This window comes from Galeopterus variegatus, unplaced genomic scaffold (genome assembly GCF_000696425.1).
Source record: "Galeopterus variegatus unplaced genomic scaffold, G_variegatus-3.0.2 Scaffold930, whole genome shotgun sequence".
Lineage (NCBI taxonomy): Eukaryota > Metazoa > Chordata > Mammalia > Dermoptera > Cynocephalidae > Galeopterus > Galeopterus variegatus.
In genome coordinates this window covers 105,548-126,457 of record NW_007727041.1, presented here as the reverse complement: position 1 = coordinate 126,457, position 20,910 = coordinate 105,548, and the positions used below count along the sequence as shown (strand labels likewise).

General features: G+C 39.9%; 1 protein-coding gene across 2 annotated transcripts; it reads right to left on the bottom strand.

The window, feature by feature from the left end:
• Positions 1 to 1,960: 1,960 nt before the first annotated feature.
• Positions 1,961 to 15,443, bottom strand: MOCS2 (molybdenum cofactor synthesis 2). 2 transcript variants are annotated; one of them, XM_008573523.1, is made up of 6 exons: positions 15,379 to 15,443; positions 12,821 to 12,965; positions 5,930 to 6,057; positions 5,213 to 5,363; positions 4,075 to 4,198; positions 1,961 to 2,072 (listed from the first exon to the last, which is right to left on the bottom strand). In XM_008573523.1, exons 2-6 carry the CDS (start codon positions 12,916 to 12,918, stop codon positions 2,004 to 2,006), a joined length of 570 nt encoding a protein of 189 aa, XP_008571745.1. In that variant the 5' UTR covers positions 12,919 to 12,965; positions 15,379 to 15,443; the 3' UTR covers positions 1,961 to 2,003. The 2 variants fall into 2 exon arrangements, with proteins under 2 accessions (XP_008571745.1, XP_008571744.1); XM_008573522.1 differs by lacking the exon at positions 15,379 to 15,443 and adding an exon at positions 14,220 to 14,340.
• Positions 15,444 to 20,910: the final 5,467 nt, after the last annotated feature.

The window sequence follows — 20,910 nt, the reverse complement described above, 5'->3', positions numbered from 1 at the left end:
GGCACAGGACAGGCATTCAATAAATATTTGTTGAATAAATGAGTTCCTTTGATAAAAAAAAATGTTTTCACTCGATGCAACAAATAGGATTACTAGGTTTTTATCTGTTGCAGAAACAAGGAAAAAACTTTCAATCTAAGTGTCTGAAAGTACAGTTTTTGTTCTTAACAAGCATAATGCAAATTTTGTGATGACGCTAGTTGCCAAAATTACACCAATATTTTATTACTTTAAGAATTACATGTGTATATGTGAAATTTGCTAAGACAGATCTTAAATATTCACACCATACACAAAAAAAGGTACTATATGAGGTGATAGGTATGTTAATTAGTTGGATTGTGGTAATCATGTCACAGAGTATGTGTGTATCAAAACATCACATTGTATACCTTAAACGTATACAATTTTTAAGTATACCTCAATAAACCTGGAAAAATTTTTTAAAAACACCGAAACTATATGGGAGTTATATACTCAAATCTATCAATATATAGGTTGACCAGTCAAAAACTGGATCACTGTTTGGTATTGCAAAAATTTTAACTGTTTATTAATGACTTTACTAAGAATAATGTTGCATAAGTAACCCAAAGGAAACTATCTCAAAATGCTTCAATAAATAACCATTTAATTTTCCTTATATTAATTTCCTTGATGTAATTTCCATAAATGATTGTGGGTCAAATTATAAACATCAACTAACATTTTAACATAAATTACCTTGTTGCTAGTAAGTTTTAGAACAATTTTATGCTGGCTTATATATTAATACAATATTAATAACTAATAAACTACAAAAAAGTATTATGGTAAAATTATAGATTCTGAAATACTAGAAATCTCCATAATATGAGATATTTTAGGTATTATCTCTGAATTTAAAAAAACAGGAAACTACTATTTTAAAACTTTCAATCGGGTTTATTTAGTTTTTAAAATATACATAAGTTCTAAAACTATATAATATCACAATTGTCAGGTGACTTTTTTAATTCATTGAATCAAAATTGATTATACATATTTTGGGGGTTCAACACTGAGATATGTTGATCAAATCAATATTACTAGCATATATATTGTTACAAATCATAATTATTTTTTATGCCCCTTGTCCAATCTCTCCCCCTCCCCAATTAACCTAGATTTCTTCTCTCCTTCTAAAAGAATATTGGTTACTCTGTTGATTTGTTGCCTAGATGATCTGTCCAATGCTGAGAGGTGTGATCAGGTCCCCCAACATTATCATAGAGCAGATGCTTCTTCTGTCAGTCTGAAATGGGCTTTGTGGAGAGAGACATCCTCTTCTTTACTTTATCTCTGCTGATGACTCTCCTTGTGTCAATGCACTCCAATGGTTGGCAGACCATCTGTGTGGTGGTTGTGGCATCCAGACCCTTTCACAGCAGCCATGGTTATTGTGGTGGCTGTGGTGGGCCACCCACATGGATGTGATGTTTTTGGCATGCTACTTGGCGTTGGCAGTGTGCCTGGTTATGGGGTGTGTCTGGTCCCTGGCTCCATGCCTCAGGTCACCGGGCGGGCCCCAAGGTGCTGGCGCAGCTGATGACTTTTTATACTTTCCAGTTCTGCCAACATTTCTAGAATGCATCCCTGATGACAATGCTATCATTGGACTGGGCGATGGGGTGGAGATTGCTCTCTCTGAGACAGTTAAAGTCAGAGAGGAGGGGCCATACCTCAGTGTCAGCTGAGCTACAGTTAGAAATGTCATGAAAGGATAAGTCTATCACAGACATGTTTCCCTACGTATAAATTATCTCATTTCCTCCCTAAAGCCCTTTCTCTATCTCTAGCTGCTAAATAACCCTCATCCCACATACCCATTTATTTTGCTTTCTTTTTCTCCCTTTTGTCCCACTGGTATAACATAAGAGAGTGTACTTCAGTAAACTATCTTAATTAGTTGAGAAGAAAAAGCAAAATGTGATTAACAATAAAAGTTTACCAAATTTAAGATTTAGTGCTCTAAACATTTATGATTAATCACTGGTTGCCCAAAAGCATTCTTTGTTTCTTTTCCAAGATGATGATGACTCTTCATACATTTCCTAAAAAACAGAACCATAACAGGTGTTCAAAACATATCATTTTAATAAATAAAAATAGAATACATTTGAATGAATCAGACAAATGAATATCACATTTCAACCTGCTCTGCTTTTAACAATCTGATAAACATTTGCACAAGGCACTGAGAGCAGAAAAATAAATAGACATGTTCCCTACACTTAAGGACTCCCAATCCAATTGCAGAAATGACAGGGAGCTACAACAAGATAAGGTGTGACCAAACACAGAAGGGACTAAACAATTAACTCCCTTTGGGGCCATGTCAAGAAACATTATGGGCAAGGTTATGTAGGGAAAAATAGAAGGTATTTATTTAGTTTTAAACATTTTTTCTCTCCAAACACACATACCACTTCAACATTTCTAAATATGCTTTTCCAAAGGCAGACAGGATATTTCCACTAACTGTTAAATTAAGTGACCACCCACAGAAGTTCTTAAGCAGGTTTGAGCTGCACTGAGGTGTGAACTTCTCTGTTAAGTACAATGTGCACCCTACCTACCTGCCACCCCCTTCCTTTTATCACAGACAATCTCAAAGCATAGGCTAGGAATAGAATTTAGATAATTTGTGAGAAGGAGGGGGAAGAAGAATGTATCACTTTCTCATCTCACTCTCTAGTCAAAGACTCCATTTCTGCAGGAAGAGGAATCCAAATCCAACTGTCCTCAGTAACCTGCACTTGCCCCAACCCTCTACAGACAGAGAAAAGCAAATAGAAAGCTCAGCTATTCCTCAAAGCATGAAAACAAGAATGTGCCCCAACTCCTGTCCCCTCCCCTTATTTTCTGGGGCTATCCCCTCATCTGCTTTCTGTCAGCTGACTGTGCATTCTTTCCTTCCTGGTGAAGAAAGCAACCACCGCCGCCCAGGCTTGAAGCTCGTTTGGGAAGGTTCCTCCTCCTCTCTTCCGGGGCCTGCCTCATGTTCTATCAAAATGGTGGCAGCCTTGTTTGTAGCAAAGCAACCATATATTTGAGCTTCACTAAGTTTCCTTTCACATATCCCATCCTCTAATTCCAAAGTATTCCCTCGTAACAATGGGTTTTAGTTTTTATTCAGAAAAATACGGTCACTAAATTTCCCAGGCCCCAGTTCTGAGTCCCATTTGCTTATGTCTACCACTGACTGAGGCAGTAGGCTCCTGGGAAAGAGAGGAGACTCACCCTTTAAAAGCCCTGGCCCTCTGCTCTTGTCTTCTGATCTACTGAGCTGTTCATTAATTCCTCAGCTTTGCTGTCAGCCACAATGCTGTGGGCAATTCTAGACTCTGAAGCATAATGACACATGTTTGCAACTACAGAATAATCCCACTGCTAATGTCACTAGTCTAGGGAAGAAATTAAGGAGTTGGCCCTTTTCATCCCTCCAGAATACTCCATTTAACCAGAGAAATATTTGCTCTTGTTGATTGGTTTAACTTATTGATAGAAAACAAGCCAGAATGTCCTATGTTGTTAAATCCACTCACTATACACTATGCACTATCCACTAACAATCAGCAGCAATATCTCACCCCCCACCCCACCCCCACCCCTTTTTTTTTCTAAAAAGAAGGAGCTCTAGGAAAAGGCTCTTTTGCCTTGGGGAATTTCTACTTTAGTCCTTGCCGAAATTACTCAGCATTATTCCTACTCTTCAAAAGAAAAATCCTCTAATTCAAGGGAATTTTAATCCAAGGGAAATGACTTCATATATGAACCACTGGAATAGTCCAGACTAGGAAGGCTGTTACTGCTTGTTGAGACCTTCCCTGTGCCATGCATTCTTTGGGGCATGTATTTTTCATGCTCAACAAACATTTGGAAAGGGCATATTACATAAATGTCCTATTTCAAAAATAAAGAAAACAAGATTCTATAGTTAGGTAAGGCCTACAATTACAAATTCTGTATGTACTCTTACTCCCCACTGTTTATCTAAGAATTCCTGAGAAAAATCATGCCACCATGGCACAATGAGATATTTTCTTAACTCACCTTTTTCCATATGGGTACGTTGGCTTTTAAAGTATCAATGGCATAGTTCACAGCTTCGAGGGATGCAGCCCTGTGGGCTGAGGACACAGCAATGATTATGCTTGCTTCTGACACTGGAACCAAGCTTTAATAAGATGAAGAAAAAAAAATAACTATCACCTCTGAATCTACACGTTAAAGGATCTGCTAGACACATGAAAAAAAAAAATCCAGTTACGTATTCCTAGAACTATACTATAGTTCTATTTTATTTAAACATCCGATTTTGTTAGAAAAAGCAATTCATCCCGACTGCATACAGCAGAAGAAATTCTAAGGCTGATGTTGTGGCTGATTTGTTAACATCTATCCACTAAACTTGTTTGATGGGAACCAAGAAGAAAGGGTCCTTTCATTTATTCAGCAAACATCTGATTCAAACAAACAAGACACAGTGCTACATAATGCGTAGAGATACAAAGTTATCGCATGATAAATATAACACAGAATTTAAAATAATAAACAGCAATATTAATAGGATATTAATATTAATATTTATAACATTAATTAATGGCTTACATCTAATATATTAATAACATTGATTAGTAGACTGATAACATCTATTAATAGAATTACTGGTTATTGATAAAATTATAGTTATTAATAATAAAATAATAACTAATAGAATATGATAGATGTAGACTCAATCGCTGGCTGCTTCTTACAGCCCAGAAATCTACTTTTAGTGGTACAAAAAAGAAAACTATTTTGATGACTTTCAAACACATTTACATTAAAAAAAAATTAATAATGAACTGTCAAATAGAGAGTCCAAACCACCAAACATCTTCCAAAAGGCCTCAAGGACTTTATCAGCACACCTTAGCACAGGCCCTTAGGCCCAGGGCCTAAAAGTCTTGGCACATTTGCACTTTGTTAAGAGCACCCGTGGCAACGAGAGCTGTGTTTACACAATGTCAAACCACACAAGCAGCTTTTAAAGGTACTGGGAGCCATCTCTACTGTCCTCCACAACTATAATACACAAACCTTCCTCTCATTGTAATACAGAACTCCTAAGAAAGATTCCAGAATCAGAATTAGTACAGAGATGAGAAACAACTATAGTTAACTTTTAAACTGATAAAGGAAATCATACCCAAGTCTATGGAACACTGCTATGTGTTTGACTGGCCATTTCTGCCTAATGTCACTACAAATTTTTCTGACTTCATTTTCTGCCATTGGTAGATAAGCTTCATATTCTAGGCTAATGACTTTTTTCCCTTCAAAGTTATTTCTCGTAGTCCCTAAAGAAAAAAGCATAAAAAAAAGAATTAAGTTTTTTCCCTACTTAAATAAAATAGAATAAAAAAGAATTATTTTTGAGTAATAAACAAGCAGAATGCCAATTTGTCTAGAAATTACTTCAAAACTGTATAAAGACAAAACTTGATTAGGAAAACATATTTTAATTATATTTTAATTATTACAAAGATGACAAAGAAAATAAGACTGAGTAAGTTTACTGAAAATGCTCATATGAAAACCAGGCTATATTCCTTTTCTAATGGTTTAGCATTTCATACTTAGAAGGAAAATATTTATGTTCCCAGGATTATCATCAAGTATTTTTCCTTCAATATTTGGAAAATACAGAATTCTCTCCTAACAATGACTTTTATCCTACTTTTTTTTTTTTTATGGCTTGTTATTTAATATAGATTAGTTTGAAGGTTACTAAAGTAAGAAATTAAATTTCTAACCACCACCATGGGTAATCTTGGTTTATTACTCAGTATCTTAAAATCCTCTATTAACACTGAACATGGGAAGCACTTGCTAATTACTGTTGTCTGCGAAAATTACAACTCACCTACAAATAGGGATGTTGCACCACAGAGTGGAGAAATCACCAATTGCGAGACTTCATCTACTGAAAGTTTCTCAGCAGTGAATTTTATTATATCTTTAGATTTCTCTTCAACTTCATCCATATCTTTCCTAGAGATGAGATATTAATTAACCTTAACACTAGTACGAGGGGCAAAACACTCAACTTATAGGCTGTTTCAATTTATATTTTTTCTACATTAGGTGTGTTAAAAGGCATGACTTAATCTGAATAAAAAATAAGCAAGTGTAAAATTTTAGCAAAACTATATATTTATAAATATCCCTAATGAATCAGGCATAATAAAAAAAGGAATTCACCATTAACATGATCGTTAGAATACAATATATCTCATAGGTCAATTTATTCCAAATTCTGTAATTGCTACTCATATCTCTCATCATAGTATAATTGAGATATCACCACCTTCGTGTACACACACATCACTTCTAACCACTATGTTACCAAGCACCACACCTAGAACTGCTTATTCCTTTATCCAAAAAGGAGGAAGAGCCAAGTGATGGTGATTCTACAGGAACTGGGCTCCTTTCACAACGTGGCACAACCCCAGCTAAGTAATTGAGAAAATAAGGGAATAAACTGCACATCTGTTCACCTGGGTCCTGCAAAGTCCTTTGCCATGCATTTCTCATTTAATTCATCAAACATTATTACTTTCTTTTTTGTGTGTGTGACCGGTAAGGGAATCGCAACCCTTGGCTTGGTGTTGCCCGCACCGTGCCCAGCCAGTGAGCACACCGGCCACCCCTATGTAGGATCTGAACCTGCGGCCTCGGTGCTCCCAGCACCGCACTCTCCTGAGCGAGCCACGGGTTCGGCCCAAACATTATTACTTTCTAAGGGCCATTATTACATACTTACTAAGGGCCAGAGACTAATGCCAGGCTCTAGATATAGACTGGGGAACAAAAGCACAGGCTCCTGTCCTCAGGGTGCTTGTATTCAAAAGAGAGAAATAAAGCAATAAATGAGAATTACAAATAGAGATAATTATGGAAGTAAACTGGTTCAGAGACAGAACACTGGGGAACCGGCTATTTGAGATAAGAGAATCACAAGGATCTCTTTCAAGAGGAAATGTTAAAAGTTGACACTTGATAGATAAGAAGGCAGTCACGTAAAGAAACGGGGACAGAGAGGAAGTGGCAATGCAAAGCCTCTGGGGCCAGAAAGAGCATGATGTGCTCCAGAACCTACTGGAGGCAGAAGGCCTGAGCCCAGAGAACAAGGGAGAGAACAGGATGGACTGAGCTAGACAGGCAGATAGGACCTTGCAGGCCCTGAGGAGTAGAATTAATTATAAATTCTGTGAGGTTTCACCTGAATTGAAAGATTAGAGAAAGAAGGTTCAGAGAACTTAAGGACTGAAATTCCAACCAAGGAATCTTAATAAATCCAGTGTTCTTTCCCCTGTCTCCTTCCAACTACTGAAAAGAGAAGCACAATCATTCATATACCACTGGATTCCAGGATTTTTCACCAACTGTACATGCCACCTGAGCTTCTACCACTTTTATTTCTTGCAATAAGACACAGGTAATCCACACTGGTCAATAAGCTTCAAACCATACTGATTTCCCACAACTTTTGATTCTACAAGACTACTAAAACCTAGTTGGTAGGTTATAAAATTACACAATCCCAATCCTGTCAAATACAGTCAAATAAACAATGTTGTTGAGTAATCTTTCTTATCTTTCCAAAGAACGGCTGTAATCATCACTAACAAACACACTCTTTAATGGCAGCCCATTGTTTTCTGAATAAATTCCAAACTCTAAAAAACAGCATTTTAGAACCTACTAAAATCATGGTGATCTTGTTACAACAGTTTCCAAATAAAATTGAGATACCTATCTAACAAGGAATTCTTCTACTATTTCCACATTGTAGCCCTGAGAAAGATCCCTAAATGTCAACATGCTGGGCAATCTGCGTGTGGCACTACTGCTAGGCTATGGCTAATGTCTATCCACCCTTTCAGGGTCCTCGCAGTACAATCTATGTTCAATGATATAGGGTGACCCCCACTTTCATAACATACGCAATTCGCTTCTGTGAAACTGCTTGCTGTGTGACAAGGTAGACTGACTGAGTTTAAATAGTGTTTGAATTGCTTAAAAAATGTTATTGTTTAAAAAATCTCCCTCAGCTCTTTAGCCTCCTTAATAGAAGTTAAAAGCTATATTAGCTGGCACTTAGAGAAGTTTGAATTTTCTTTGCTGTTCCCCACCCAAGCTGCCCCTGAGCAATTAACTGGCTTGTTTCGGCTTGTTTCAGCTTGCGCTAGGCCTCCCCAAACTCCCTCCTCATGCCAGGAGAGTATGTGTGTGACTATATGCTAACTATAAGTGTGTGACTATTTGATAATTTCAACTGTGTGACTAATGTAAAAATGTGCCATTTAAAAAACCCTATAAGCTTCAAGTCAAGGCTGCTCTCTTCTAAGACTTTCTTGGAGGGACAGTCGCCAGCTGGCCAATAAAGACCCCCTTTTAAATTCTCAATTGGGTATTCTGGTTCCTTTTCCATGCAGCAGCCTCACAACATCAGGGCCTTCCGTGATGTTCCCTTAGCGAGGATAAATGACCCTTACATTTACATATTACACATTCCATCCCAGTCCCAAAAGTCTTTAGCTTGTTGCAGCACCAACTTAAAAGTCCAAAGTCTCATATGAGACCAAAAGCAAAACTCCTTCCAGTCGTGAACCTGTAAATAGTCAAAAACAAGTTTATCTACTTCCAAGATACAGTGGCACAGACATTGGGTACATACTCCCATTCCAGAAGGGAGGAATAGAAAGGAAAAACAGGCCCCAAACAAATCCGAAACCCAAACAGCACAAACATTAAGCACATTGGGGCACCTGGGCCCCTAAAGCATTGAGCAACCTTGCTCCTACAGCTCCACCAAGTGCAGCCCATTGAGCTGCCCTGGTGCCTGCAGCTTTTCCAAGCTGGCACTGCACACTGCCATCAGGCCCACATTTCTGGGCTCCTGGTGGCAGTCCCGCCATCCTGGCTCCACTAGACATTTCCTCAGTGGGGGTTCTCTGTGGGGGCTCCAACCCCACTTTTCTGCTCCACACTGCTCTGTAGATGACCTCCACAGCAGATCCACCCCTACAGTAGGTCTCCGCCTGAGTGCCCCATTTTTTTCATACATCTTCCAAACTCTAGGTGGAGGCTGCCATGTCTCCACTGCTCTCACACACTGCTGGCCTGCAAACAACACAATGTGAACGCCACCAAGGTTTTTGGCTTTTGCTCTTCTGAGGTGCTGAGGCAGGATTGCTCCAGCCAGAGTGGCTGGGATGCAGGGAGCAGTTTGCCGAGGGCAATGACACCTCAGGTCTGTCTAATGGGACAACTCAGTCCTTCCAGGATGGGAGGGGCACTCTCCCAAACTTCTCAAATGCTCTCAGGGCCTGTGATGGGTGGGGCACCCTTCCAGACTTCTCAAATGCCTTTAGGTCATTTTTCTCTCATTGTCCTGGTTCTTAGCATCTGGCTGCCTCACCACCAAGATAATGTCCTTAGAAACCAGTTTATCTGCTTCACCCTTGCATTTTTCTCTGGCTCTCCACTTCTCTTTTACATTCTGGCTTTTGAATTACTTCAATCAGCTCGGATTACAGCAGCTACTCACTCAGTCTCAGGCAGTTTTGCAGCATTCACCCACACAGTTCAAACAGCTGCATTTGCCCAGTCCATCAAGGAGTAGCCGCCCTGCCCCTGTGCACATCCATGGCCATTCTGCAGCCACTGCCTCAGAGACAGGCATGTAGTAACAGAGACTAACTTTTTCACCTTTTCACCAGGTGAAAACATACTTGAAATTCTACAGGGGCACCCATCCTTGGGTCATCTGCCCATCTGCATGTGGCACTCTTTTCTCGGGTTTTATGGCACCCGGCTAGCCATTGGGTTTAAGTGGCACCCTTCAAGCCATTTGCTTTCAGACAAACGCAACATGCATTTACGACATAGTCTCTAGAGCACATTACACCATCCACCCCTAGCTCTCATAGCTGTAGCAGCCAGTGGCTCTTCCTGTTTCTGCTGCTTTACTGTCTCAATTTCTCGTGCACAACAGGTCATGCCTGGAGATGCACAGTTTTCCCCAACTCACCACTGAATTGGTCATCTTCCCTGGTGTGAGAGGCAGGAGTGGCCAGTCGCTGCACGTCGTCCTCCAGGACATTTATCTGTACTTCCAACAACTCTGCTTTCTGCCGCAAACCTCAATCAGTTTGCAGCACAGTGATCAGCAGCCAGGCTCCGGTCAGCAGAAAAGTGGCCACCAGGCACCACATACTCAAGGACATCCATTTCCTCCCCGTCCCAAGGGGTTCTGCATTGTAGTACCTGGTCTATGCTGCCTTGAAGTACAGTGTGCAGCAACCAGATCCCGGTCAACAGGAACGTGGCCATAGGGCAGAGCATATTCACAAGTAGCCATATTTCCTCCTTCTTCCAAGGGCTTTCAGCTCCTATACCTGCTCAGAATCCTGCCAACTACACCAAACGTGGAGCTACTGCTAAGCTAATGTCTAGAATCCTGCTCACAGTGCCAACTGTCTAGCTCTTAATCCTGTTTGTGATGCCAATTGTAAAGCTACTGGACCATGCCAGTCGTCGGGCTCTTTTACCTACCGGCAATCCTGCACTGACTTGGCTGACTGTCAAGCTAAGGCTGGGTCTAGAGCTCCCAGACCCCTCAAGCCCATTCACAGACTGGGTCACAAACCCTTCACATGCCAGGCTGGGTCACCAGACCTCTTCACACAGGTCTATGAGCTAGGTAACCGGTCAAAAGGTCCCTGGAGCCATAAGTTGGAAGGCATGGCTGTGCAGGGCAGATGCCTGAGGCTGACGCCCGCCCGCCAACTTCACTGAAACTTCTCTCTCTCTCTCTCCCCCCCCTGCACCCCAAGAACACAATAGCAACAAAACTAAAAAGATACATTGGCGCGCATGTGCACTAACTCCACACACACACACACACACACACACACACACACACAATTTGCTTACAATGGATGTGCTAAACCACACCCAACCAGACCCAAGACAAAGGCCCTGACCAAACTATTCTATTTTCCCAACACTGCTTTATAGAAATAGTCTTCATTTTTTGTCACACTGCCTTTCAGAAGAGTGGGTGAAAAAATGGGTAAAAAAAGGTAAACAGGCTCCAAGTCTGTTCCTTTCTTTAATGGCCCCCCAATTTTTCCATTAAGCATTGTTGGGCTACGCCCGGGCCGCCAGCCATTTTGGGAAAGTACCTCAGCCATTTTAAACTTGCTTCGGGCTGATTCTGGGAAACCAAAACCTAAGCGGAGAACTCAAAACTTAAAAGAACTAACTTCCGGGGTACGGTGACTCTGCACTTTTTTCCCGCCTGCCCTGTCCTCACCCCTCCTCCCGGGTAGCAGTGTGTCAACTCCCTATTGGATAAGAGCTCCCCCGCCCCTGGTACCTTATAAAAACCCCTGCTTGCTGTAATAAACAGAGTTCCGGCTTTGACCGCTCTCCTGGCTCGGTGTTCTTTCTTTGTCCCCGGGGCGAAGCGCAGAGGGGATCGGGCCTGCGACACTCATCATCCCGCTCAGCCCCACAAGAGGTTACCGCCGGCTGGTCCGGGGTCCCTTCCCGCCCTGTGTTGTTGGTTCCCGGTGGCGAGGAACCAACAAAGCATAATATTTACTCCTGGTTTTTTATAAAAAATCTTATCAAATTAAGCAAGTTTTCTTTCATTCCTAACTTACCATGGGTTTTTAATCAGGAATGACTGTTAATTTTTACATTACTTATGTTAGGTCCCTGGAACTGAGAGCTTGACTTTTAGAAAGTTCCTGTCCTTCAGTTTCATTTCTCTAAATTTCTGTTTCCCTAAGTTTCTGTTTACATGAGTAGGCTCAACAGGCTGTAACCAGAGTGGAATACTGTAACCATTTCCCTCTCTTAGGCCGGATGTTAATTTTAACCCTACAAAAGAAGACATGCAACTGCCTCCCTGCGCTGACACCATTTTTTGGCTCAGCCCAGCAGGTCCGCTTGCTGCTTGCTAATAAAATCTTTTCTTTTCCTTTGCCCGGCTGGCATCTCTGTCCTTGGTAACCTTACAACTTATTCTTCATTTAACAATAAACTTAGCCTCGTTTTGTCTGTCTGCACTTGAGAAGCATAATCTGTCCAAACTATACTGAAAAATGTTCTTACACATTATCTTACACATTATTAGGCCTACTCAAATGTGGCCTAAATTGCTTGGAAAGAGGGCAAGATGACATGGGTCACAGAGCCACCTGCAACACAGCCATAATAATAAAGCTGTTCTTTTATACCTGGACAATGGTAAGCTTCTTTTCAGATAGTGATCTTGTGACTTGCTAGCTGTACAATTTTTCTACATTTCTCTGTGCCCAGAAGAGCTATTATCTACTGTTATTAAACACACTTGTGAAAAAGTATACAGAGTACAATACTATGAGTTCAAGTGTTGGCTCTGCCACTTATTAGCTATGTGATCAAAGACAAGTTTGTTAACCTCTCTGAATTCCAGTTTTCTCACTTGCAAAACATGGCTATCAATACTCCACTACCTAGCACTATGCATGAAACATAGTAAAAATCTCATTAAACCATGTTAAATGAATAGAATGAACATATCAAACTGCTTACAATGGAGTTGATGCAGAAATAGTAGGCAGGTATTCATAAGTCTGTGTGCGCCAATAAAGGTGCAGACTTACAAAGAATATACAACAGCAAATCATGTACAAGTTATCATCTATAAAATCCTTTTTCACAAGACTGGTTAAGAACAACAAATCTCACATACCCAGTTGGCTCAAAAGCACTACCCTCCACTAATGGGGGGGATAATGGCAATTTCGTCTCCTGGTTGAAGCAGGAGGAGCTGATCTCCAAGCTCCACATATTCTTGACGAACAGCAAATATCACCTGATTTCTAACATCAGCCAACCTAAAGGGAAAAAAGTATGACTAGAAGTATCAAAGCTGTGATAGATCTCAAATCTCTTCAGCTGCAATTAAAGATATTACATAAATATTACTGTATTAAGTATCACCTGCAAAGTTACTAATTAAGTTAACTCATACTCTGTGGAGAAAAGACATAACCACTGAAGAACACACTTATTCATAGCAAATAACACATTAAACTGCTAACAACTCTTTGTTGGATGTCATGTGTCTAGGGGAACTGAAGAAACAAAAACTAGACTGGAGGCAACATTTAAGCCCGGCTAAAAGAAAAGAAAAATTCCCCCGGCCAAAAGAAAAGAAAAATTTCCTAATCAGTACATGGCCTTAGCAGGGGCCTTCCAGCTACACAGAGGACACCAAGTATAGCTAGAAGTTTCCCACAAAACCAGGTCTCTCCCTGCAGGTAAAAGCTTAACAGTAAGGTAAAACAGAGGCCCCACCATGTTTCATTGATTATCAGGCTCTTTAAAAGCAATTTAAAATATATGAAACCAAGGAGTAGTTTCCTTTTGAACATATGTTGTGGTGTATCTTTCACATAGCACTAGGACCTCCAGGTTAAACATCAATACAGACTTAAGTTACACTATTAATATTCCTGGAACACCCTCAAATAAGTCACTTTAATATTTTGTTCCAAAAAAGACTTGAGTTAGGAATGACAGCAGTAAAATTACAGATTTTCAAGATTTGGGGGAAAAAAAATCAAATACCTATTGTAAAAATTCAAATTAGGCAGCATCTAAAGTTTGTTGCAGCTCATTTTTCTTTTAATATTAAAAATTTCTATTTTATGTTCTCTACAGAGGGGGGCAGGACAAAAAAGTTTGAAGCACACATTTTTAACAGATTTTGTAACAATTTCATTTAATGTTATAAAAGTGTAGAATATACATTATCAGTATTTCGTAAATTATGAAAGAAGATATACCAGTAATAATGTCCCTCTGAGAGTATTCAAGCTCACCATGTTTTTTAGGTAAAATATCTTTAACTGTCCTTAAGGAATTGCACATTTTGAAATACTGAAGTTTTCAGGAGTAGTTCCAGAAAAATACAACTAATGACCCTTTTGCCATTAAGCATGGAAATTAAAATTAACTTTTTAAAAAATTTTATCATTTACACATTTTTAGAATATTTAAAAGTGTTAATTATACGTTAATTAATTCTAAGTGTTATTTTTAAGTGTTAATTAATTCTAGTTAAAAATCTAGAAATTTTTAACTACCCAGGATGTCGCGTTTCTATCTCTTTCCACAGCTGCAATGCTTTTATTTCCTGTGGCACAAAAATGGTCTCTGAACGAACTCCTGCTATTTCAGCACTTTTTGCAAAATATAATACTTCAACCTGAAAATAGAGAAAATGCTTTTAATAATAGCCTTTGCTGAATATCCACGCTGAGTTTTCTCATTTTGCAAACGTATGACTTTAATCAAAGACAAATTTTATTAGAGAAAATTAAATTGCCCATAAAAAAATTTCAGTATATCTACAAGTTTAAATTTTGAGAAATTTTCACTTTTTAAACACAACTCAGGCTAATTTCGAGATGCTTTTTAGTTTTAGAGACCTAAGTGTGATATGATTAAAATCCTAAGCATATCTTGTTAGAAAACATGTTCAGTCTGTCTTCAATTGATATAAAATTATAGCACCTTTAATAAACACTTAAGCAGTGAACAAATGTCTGAGTCAAGAAACGAATTATACAATAAAATGACAAAAGCAGCGAAAGGTGAGTCTTTCGCAATTGTCAAATGACCTTTGATTCCCGTCTGCATTACGCTGGACCAAGTCGCCAAGGATTAAGTTATGCAACACACAAAACCTGACATACAAGCAGGTGGATCTGAAATGCAGGATAAACGGGCGTGTCCTAGGCCAAACCTCTGCCATCAGCCTGGTAGCTGAGGGGTCCGACTGAGTAAAACGGCCTACCTGTCACTCAGTACAAATTATTCTCTAAGAAATAACCAAAGGTTTGCAAATAATCAAGGGTTTGTAAATCCATAGGTGAACACATTTCTTCACCAGATTCTTAACCAAGTGCATTTCTTTTTACATTAAAATTTTATCATCGCTAAAAAGAGTAAACGGAGAAAAAGGGCACCAAAAAAGGCCGAGGCTTCTTCAGAAGCAAGCCCGTCTTCGATGCCGTGACACGGACCCCAAGAGTTCACGAGTGGCGTGACCTTTGCTGGCGCGGCCTGAGCAAAGCTCCGAGGCCAGGAGGGGTCACAGCCCCGGACAGAAGGCGCCGGCCAGGGGGATGAAGTGGGGGAAGGTCCGACTGACCAGGGCCGGGTCTGTGGAGGGAGCGGGCGGGACAGACACGTCCCGGAGGGCTCCGCACCAAGGCTCGCTCGCACATCCACCCTCCTTACCTGGCACCGCGGCACCATCCCGCAGGGGACCCGTGGACAGAGCTCCCACCGCGTAGGCAGAGGCGCCCGGCCGACCCAGGGCGCAGGCGCAACCTGACCCCCCGCCCCACCCCCACCGCGCCCGCACGGAGCATGCGCACAGCCAGCTCCGCCCTGCTGCCCCCCGGCCTGGCTGTTTCCGGGGCTGACTGCTCCACTAGGAGGTTAGTTTTCTCTCAGCTGGGTCACGTTGGTGAGATCGCGCAGTAGGAGTGGAAATGGGGAAGAGCCTGAGCGTGCGTGCCCTTCTGCCCAGGAGGGAGGTCGTGCTGCAGGAGGGCAGAAGCCGGGCTTCCCGGGACACTTGCCACCTGCGTTATGGAGACGTAGCTAATAACTCAGCAGGAGAGTTCAGGCTTTTCCACTCACTGACTTTTAGGCTTCTCTCTTTGTCACTTTCATCTACCCCACCATCCGGCACATGGTTATGGTTCTTTAAAGACGGAGTATTCGCCTTATCAGAGCATTCGAACTGTATCAAATTGACACGTTGCTTTTTTACTAGCTGCTTGGTAATTTGTCCACATGCTATCCATCCAACACTCCCAACTTCCTACCATCCAGGACTCTGCTGTAAATTGCTTGCGCAGCTTGTGGATTAAGTTAGGCGTCCCTCCCCTTGGAGTTCACAGTCCTGGATCGGAGAGAGTCATAGGCATTAATGGTAACTCCGTATACCTTAGTGTAATACCAGGGATATATGTTACATCTCTCGGGGGTGGAACCTGGGGAGTGTGCTCTAGGAAACCACACCTAGGAGATGCTTGAGTTGAATCTGCTAGAATAGTAGCAGGAAAAAACTATTGCCCTGAGCTTTGCTCTGGACCAGTCTGCTTTTGCTTTGTCTGGACCACTTCCACCTCTTGATAGGCATTCCTTTAATTTTGCTTTGACTTCAGGATCTACTGGTAAAGCCATGATTCATCTCCTTTACAGTTCTTTGAAGAAATGCTTCAGGAGAATTTGGCTCTTGGCTGCAGCTGATCTGGGCGTGACAGTTTGGGCGCTCATCAAGCGGAAAGTTTGCTCAACTTTAATTTTTCGGTCAGAATTGTGTAAGCTGAACCAATTGGGGTGTCTATGGTGTTGGCTTTTGTTTCTGCTGTTATTCGTCGGTCTTCTTTAATTACGATGTGAGTAAGATGATTTTTTTCCTCGCAAATTGATGTGGATAGTGTGCTGCTGCGGGCCTCATCTTCAACCTGGTCTCATCCCTTGTTAAATCTAGTAATCCATCTGTACACGGATGATTTGTTTGGGGGGTCATTGTCCTCATAAATTTTTCCTAAAGCATCAATGATTCGACCATTCTTCCACCCACGCTTCATCATAAATTTGGTGTTTGTTCCTGCTTCAGTTTTAGCAGAATTCATGTTGCTCAGACAGGGATTCTTTCCGAACTGTTGTCTTACCCTTCTTCGTGTCTCAAAGTTGATCCTGTTCAGACACGTTATAACAAGTTAGTACGAGTTTATTTTGGTGCAAGAAGTTTTTGAAATCCATGCATGGCTTTTTCATAATACGCATTTTCCACGAACTTTTTGAAGACCCCTCGTATATTGATAATATTGCCTCATTTTCATTTGTATTTTCTAATTATTAATTAGGTGAATCTTTTTATGTTATTAGCCACTTATACTCCTCTGCGAAGTTTTTTGTTCACATCTTTTACTCATTACACATTACATATGAAACAATTTTTTAAAAATAGCCTTCCCTATAATTTGTGGGTATGCAGGAAAGACTGATACCAGAAAATTCCCAGCTGATTCCAAAGGCTTTGATTTTATTTTTATTATAAATTCCTTAATTAAATCAGTGAATGATCAGAGTAAAATATAATAAATTATTTTAGGAACAAAAAAACATTAGGAGCAGTATTTGCATTTTACTTAAGCTACAATGGTAAAAACGTAGTTGGAGACATCATTTTCCCACTTATTTTTACCGTAAGAAATCTTACTAGGTTAAAAAAAGTAAGTTGAGGCAAAAATACTTCCATTTTATTTTCAGATTGAAATAAAATGGGATTCTGCGGGACTAGAAATACAGGAGCAAGTCAGACCTTCACAGAAGGTTCCATTAAAATATCAGGAAAGTAACTTTGCTTATAGTAAGAAATTATCAAAAATATTAATTCCATTTTTTGAAAAATAATTTTACCAGACATGGTTGGCAGAATTAGCATTCATTGTTAGATTTTCTGTCAATTGTTTCACAGGTAGGTAATGGTTTTTGTTTTGTTTTGTTTTCCCTACCCAACTAAAATAGTATAATTAAATACTTGCCACCATTGACTCGGCTTTTACATGTTACAGTTCAGCCTCTGGTTGAACTGAGCCTAAAATGGAAATTTTTAAAATTATATATCTATTTCTAAAAGTCAACTCATCCATCCATTTACACTTTACAGACTTTTAAAAATCTAAATATTTTATATTATCTTACCAAATTTTAATTATATCCTACTTCCATTTTCTGTCCACATATTTTCTGCTGTCATTTTCAGCTAGTAATAGTATCTAGTCCTAGGTATTTTAGTGATCTATTATCAGGAACTCTGTAAAATGCTACTTAGCTTCAGTGACTTTATTTAAGCAGGTTGGGCCTATAAACATGTGCTCTGTTAAAACATAAAGGAAATGATTTTCAAATATGTCGACATGTACCCCTTTATTTTTTAAGTATTGCAGAATTTGTGAACAGTGTCTAAGTATCTCCGAGGAAGTTTAGACTGTGTGGTGTGATATCTATAGACATTGGATTAGTGCCTTTATGGTATTCTTAGTGGTATTTAAATTTCTCATTAAGAAATAGATGATGCTGTAGTTATTTTTTGAAAGACCAGTTCTATATAAACTCATGTGGAATTACTCATTTTAACAGATCACCCAGAATTTCAAATACCTTTCTGTACAACTGAATTGTAAAGACATAGAGTTTGTAGCATGCTACTAAAAAACAGCCCAGCAGAGTGCCACACATCTTGTAGGTGTACAAAATATTATTGAGTCAGTTTTGTGATTGAATGAGATTATTTAAAAATATTACATCCTTCTTGTGTAATTTTATTAATTGGTCGTTTTAAATAAAAACAAAACCCAGCATATAGGATATACACTTGTTTATTCAAGGCAATTTAGGTCACAAGAAGCACTCCCCCTTGTGGTTGTTTATTTCAATTGCAAATTCTTCACTTTAACAATGAAAGAATTAGCTAAAGAGATTTCTGCAAATATGTTCTTCACTGATCATTTTCTTAAACAAGTGTGCAATCTCCCAGTTTCATATGGCAGAGGAAAGCCAGATCTCAAAATTTTATTCTTCCAAAAATCTAAGATATGCACAACAAAGAGATTTTTTTAAAAAGAAAAAAAGGGCCGAGCCCCTGGCGCACTCGGGAGAGTGCGGCGCTGGGAGCGCAGCAGTACTCTCGCCGCGGGTTCGGATCCTATATAGGGATGACTGGTGCTCTCATAGCGCTCACTAGCTGAGCGCGGTGCGGCCGGTCTCAAAAAGGACAAAAAAAAAGAAAAGAAAAATACAACACATGGGAGTTGTTAACCAATAAAAACCAAAGCTCTTTTAAGGAACATACTGTGGGCTATAGAAAGCTCCTAACACTGACTTTTCAGAAGTGTTATGGAGGAGAGTTGAGGAAAACAAAAACCTGAAAAATTTCACCAAAGGGCAGTTGGTGAAGAAGAAATCTTCATAGAAATAGAAGACCCACCCCTTTCAGAAATAAAGAGAAGACCTGAGGCAGTTGCAGGTGAGGGCAGAGGCTGAGCCCAGAGCCCTTGGTGGACAGCCCAGGAAAAGTCCTCCTAGTATCAAAAGTGCTCAATAAGGAAGCCAAACCCACCGTTCACAAAACTTTCATCTCTTTGGTAGTAGAAATGACTGATGCCTAAATGCAGGGTAAGAGCACAAGCTGGGCTACCTCTCCTTAAAAGTAGCAAAAGGTCCAAGGTCCAAACTGAACTAGAGATTGAGGACAATCTGAAGCCCAAATTTATCTCTGGACTCAAAAAGGATATGCCTGGCTTTACGAAATTGTTATGGAGTGCATGCCCCCCCAAAATGAATAGTTGAAATCCTAAACCCCAAGCTGATAGTATTTGAAGGTGGGCATTCGGAGGGTAGTTAGGTCTCAAAAGTGTAGCCCTCATGAATAGGATTACTGTCCTTATAAATGGGATCCCAGAAAGTTAGCATGCTTTCTCTGTCCTGTGAGGATATGGCAAGAAGTTGTTAGTCTGCAACCCAGATAAGAATCCTCCTCACCAGAACCTGACTATGCTGGCACCCTGATCTTAGACTTCCAGCCTACAGAACTGTAAAAAATACATTTCTGTTGTTTCCAAGCCAGCCAGTCTATAGTACTCTGTTATGGCAGCTCAAAATGACAAAGACATGGAGTAAACACAGGCTGAAGACGTTTAACAAAACTGCAAAAGAGTAAACAGAGCTTAGTTTGGCTAATGGAGGATCTTCTCCAACCCTATTCTCATCCTTCTCCATGCCCTGGGCTACAGATAATTTTTCCTTCACTGTATTTCAGGAATTAGCGAACATTTCTGTATAGGGCCAGGCTGTAAGTATTTAAACATCCCAAGTCATGTGATCTCTGTCACAGCTGCTCAGCTCTGCTGTTGTAGCATGAAAGCAGCCAGTGGCAATAAGTAAATGGATGAGTGTCACTCTGTTTCAGTGAAATTATTTACAAAACTAGGAGATGGGCCAGTTAGTCCCACAGGCCATATTTGCTGACCCTTCCAGTATAGCTCATAAAGTAAGGAAAAAAGATAGGAAAGGGGTCAGGGTGAATTCAGCCACACTATAATCGGCATAAATAGGTTCAGACAAATCTTTTATGTTAGTTTGAGAAGGCAAAAGTTCGTGTTACCGGCATATGTGGATAAGAGAGTCTTCATAATAGTTCTTACCATTCATGTGTATGCGTGAGGGCCCTCCCTTCTCAGCCTTCTGGCTTTACTGGTTTATTTTTTTGGTAGAGTTTGACATATATGACTCCATTTTGAGTCTGACAACTTTCACACATACAAGTGATTTATTAAGGAAAGGCTCTATGTGGGAAAGGTGGATAGGGAAGAAGAAGACAGCAAGCCAGTATGCAAAGGTGCAATGCTGGTAAAATAAGCAACAAACAAAAAATAAGATATAAACCAGCGTAAGAAGGGAAAAATATGTTTCAGCCAAAAATAAATAAATGAAACTAATATGGAAAAATGTACATTAAAATGAGACATTAAAAAAGTATATATGTGGCAGTAAAAAACAAGCCCCCTCCCAATGGGATAATCCCCCAACATGCTTTATAATTATGAGAGAGTTTATACAGTCACAAATTTCCATAAGAAGACTTCAAGGAGAAGATAAAAACCACAAAGTAGAAATAAAAGGTTATAGGAAAATATTGAAGACTAACATAATACCTTTATGGAACCAAACTATAAATCAATAAGAAAG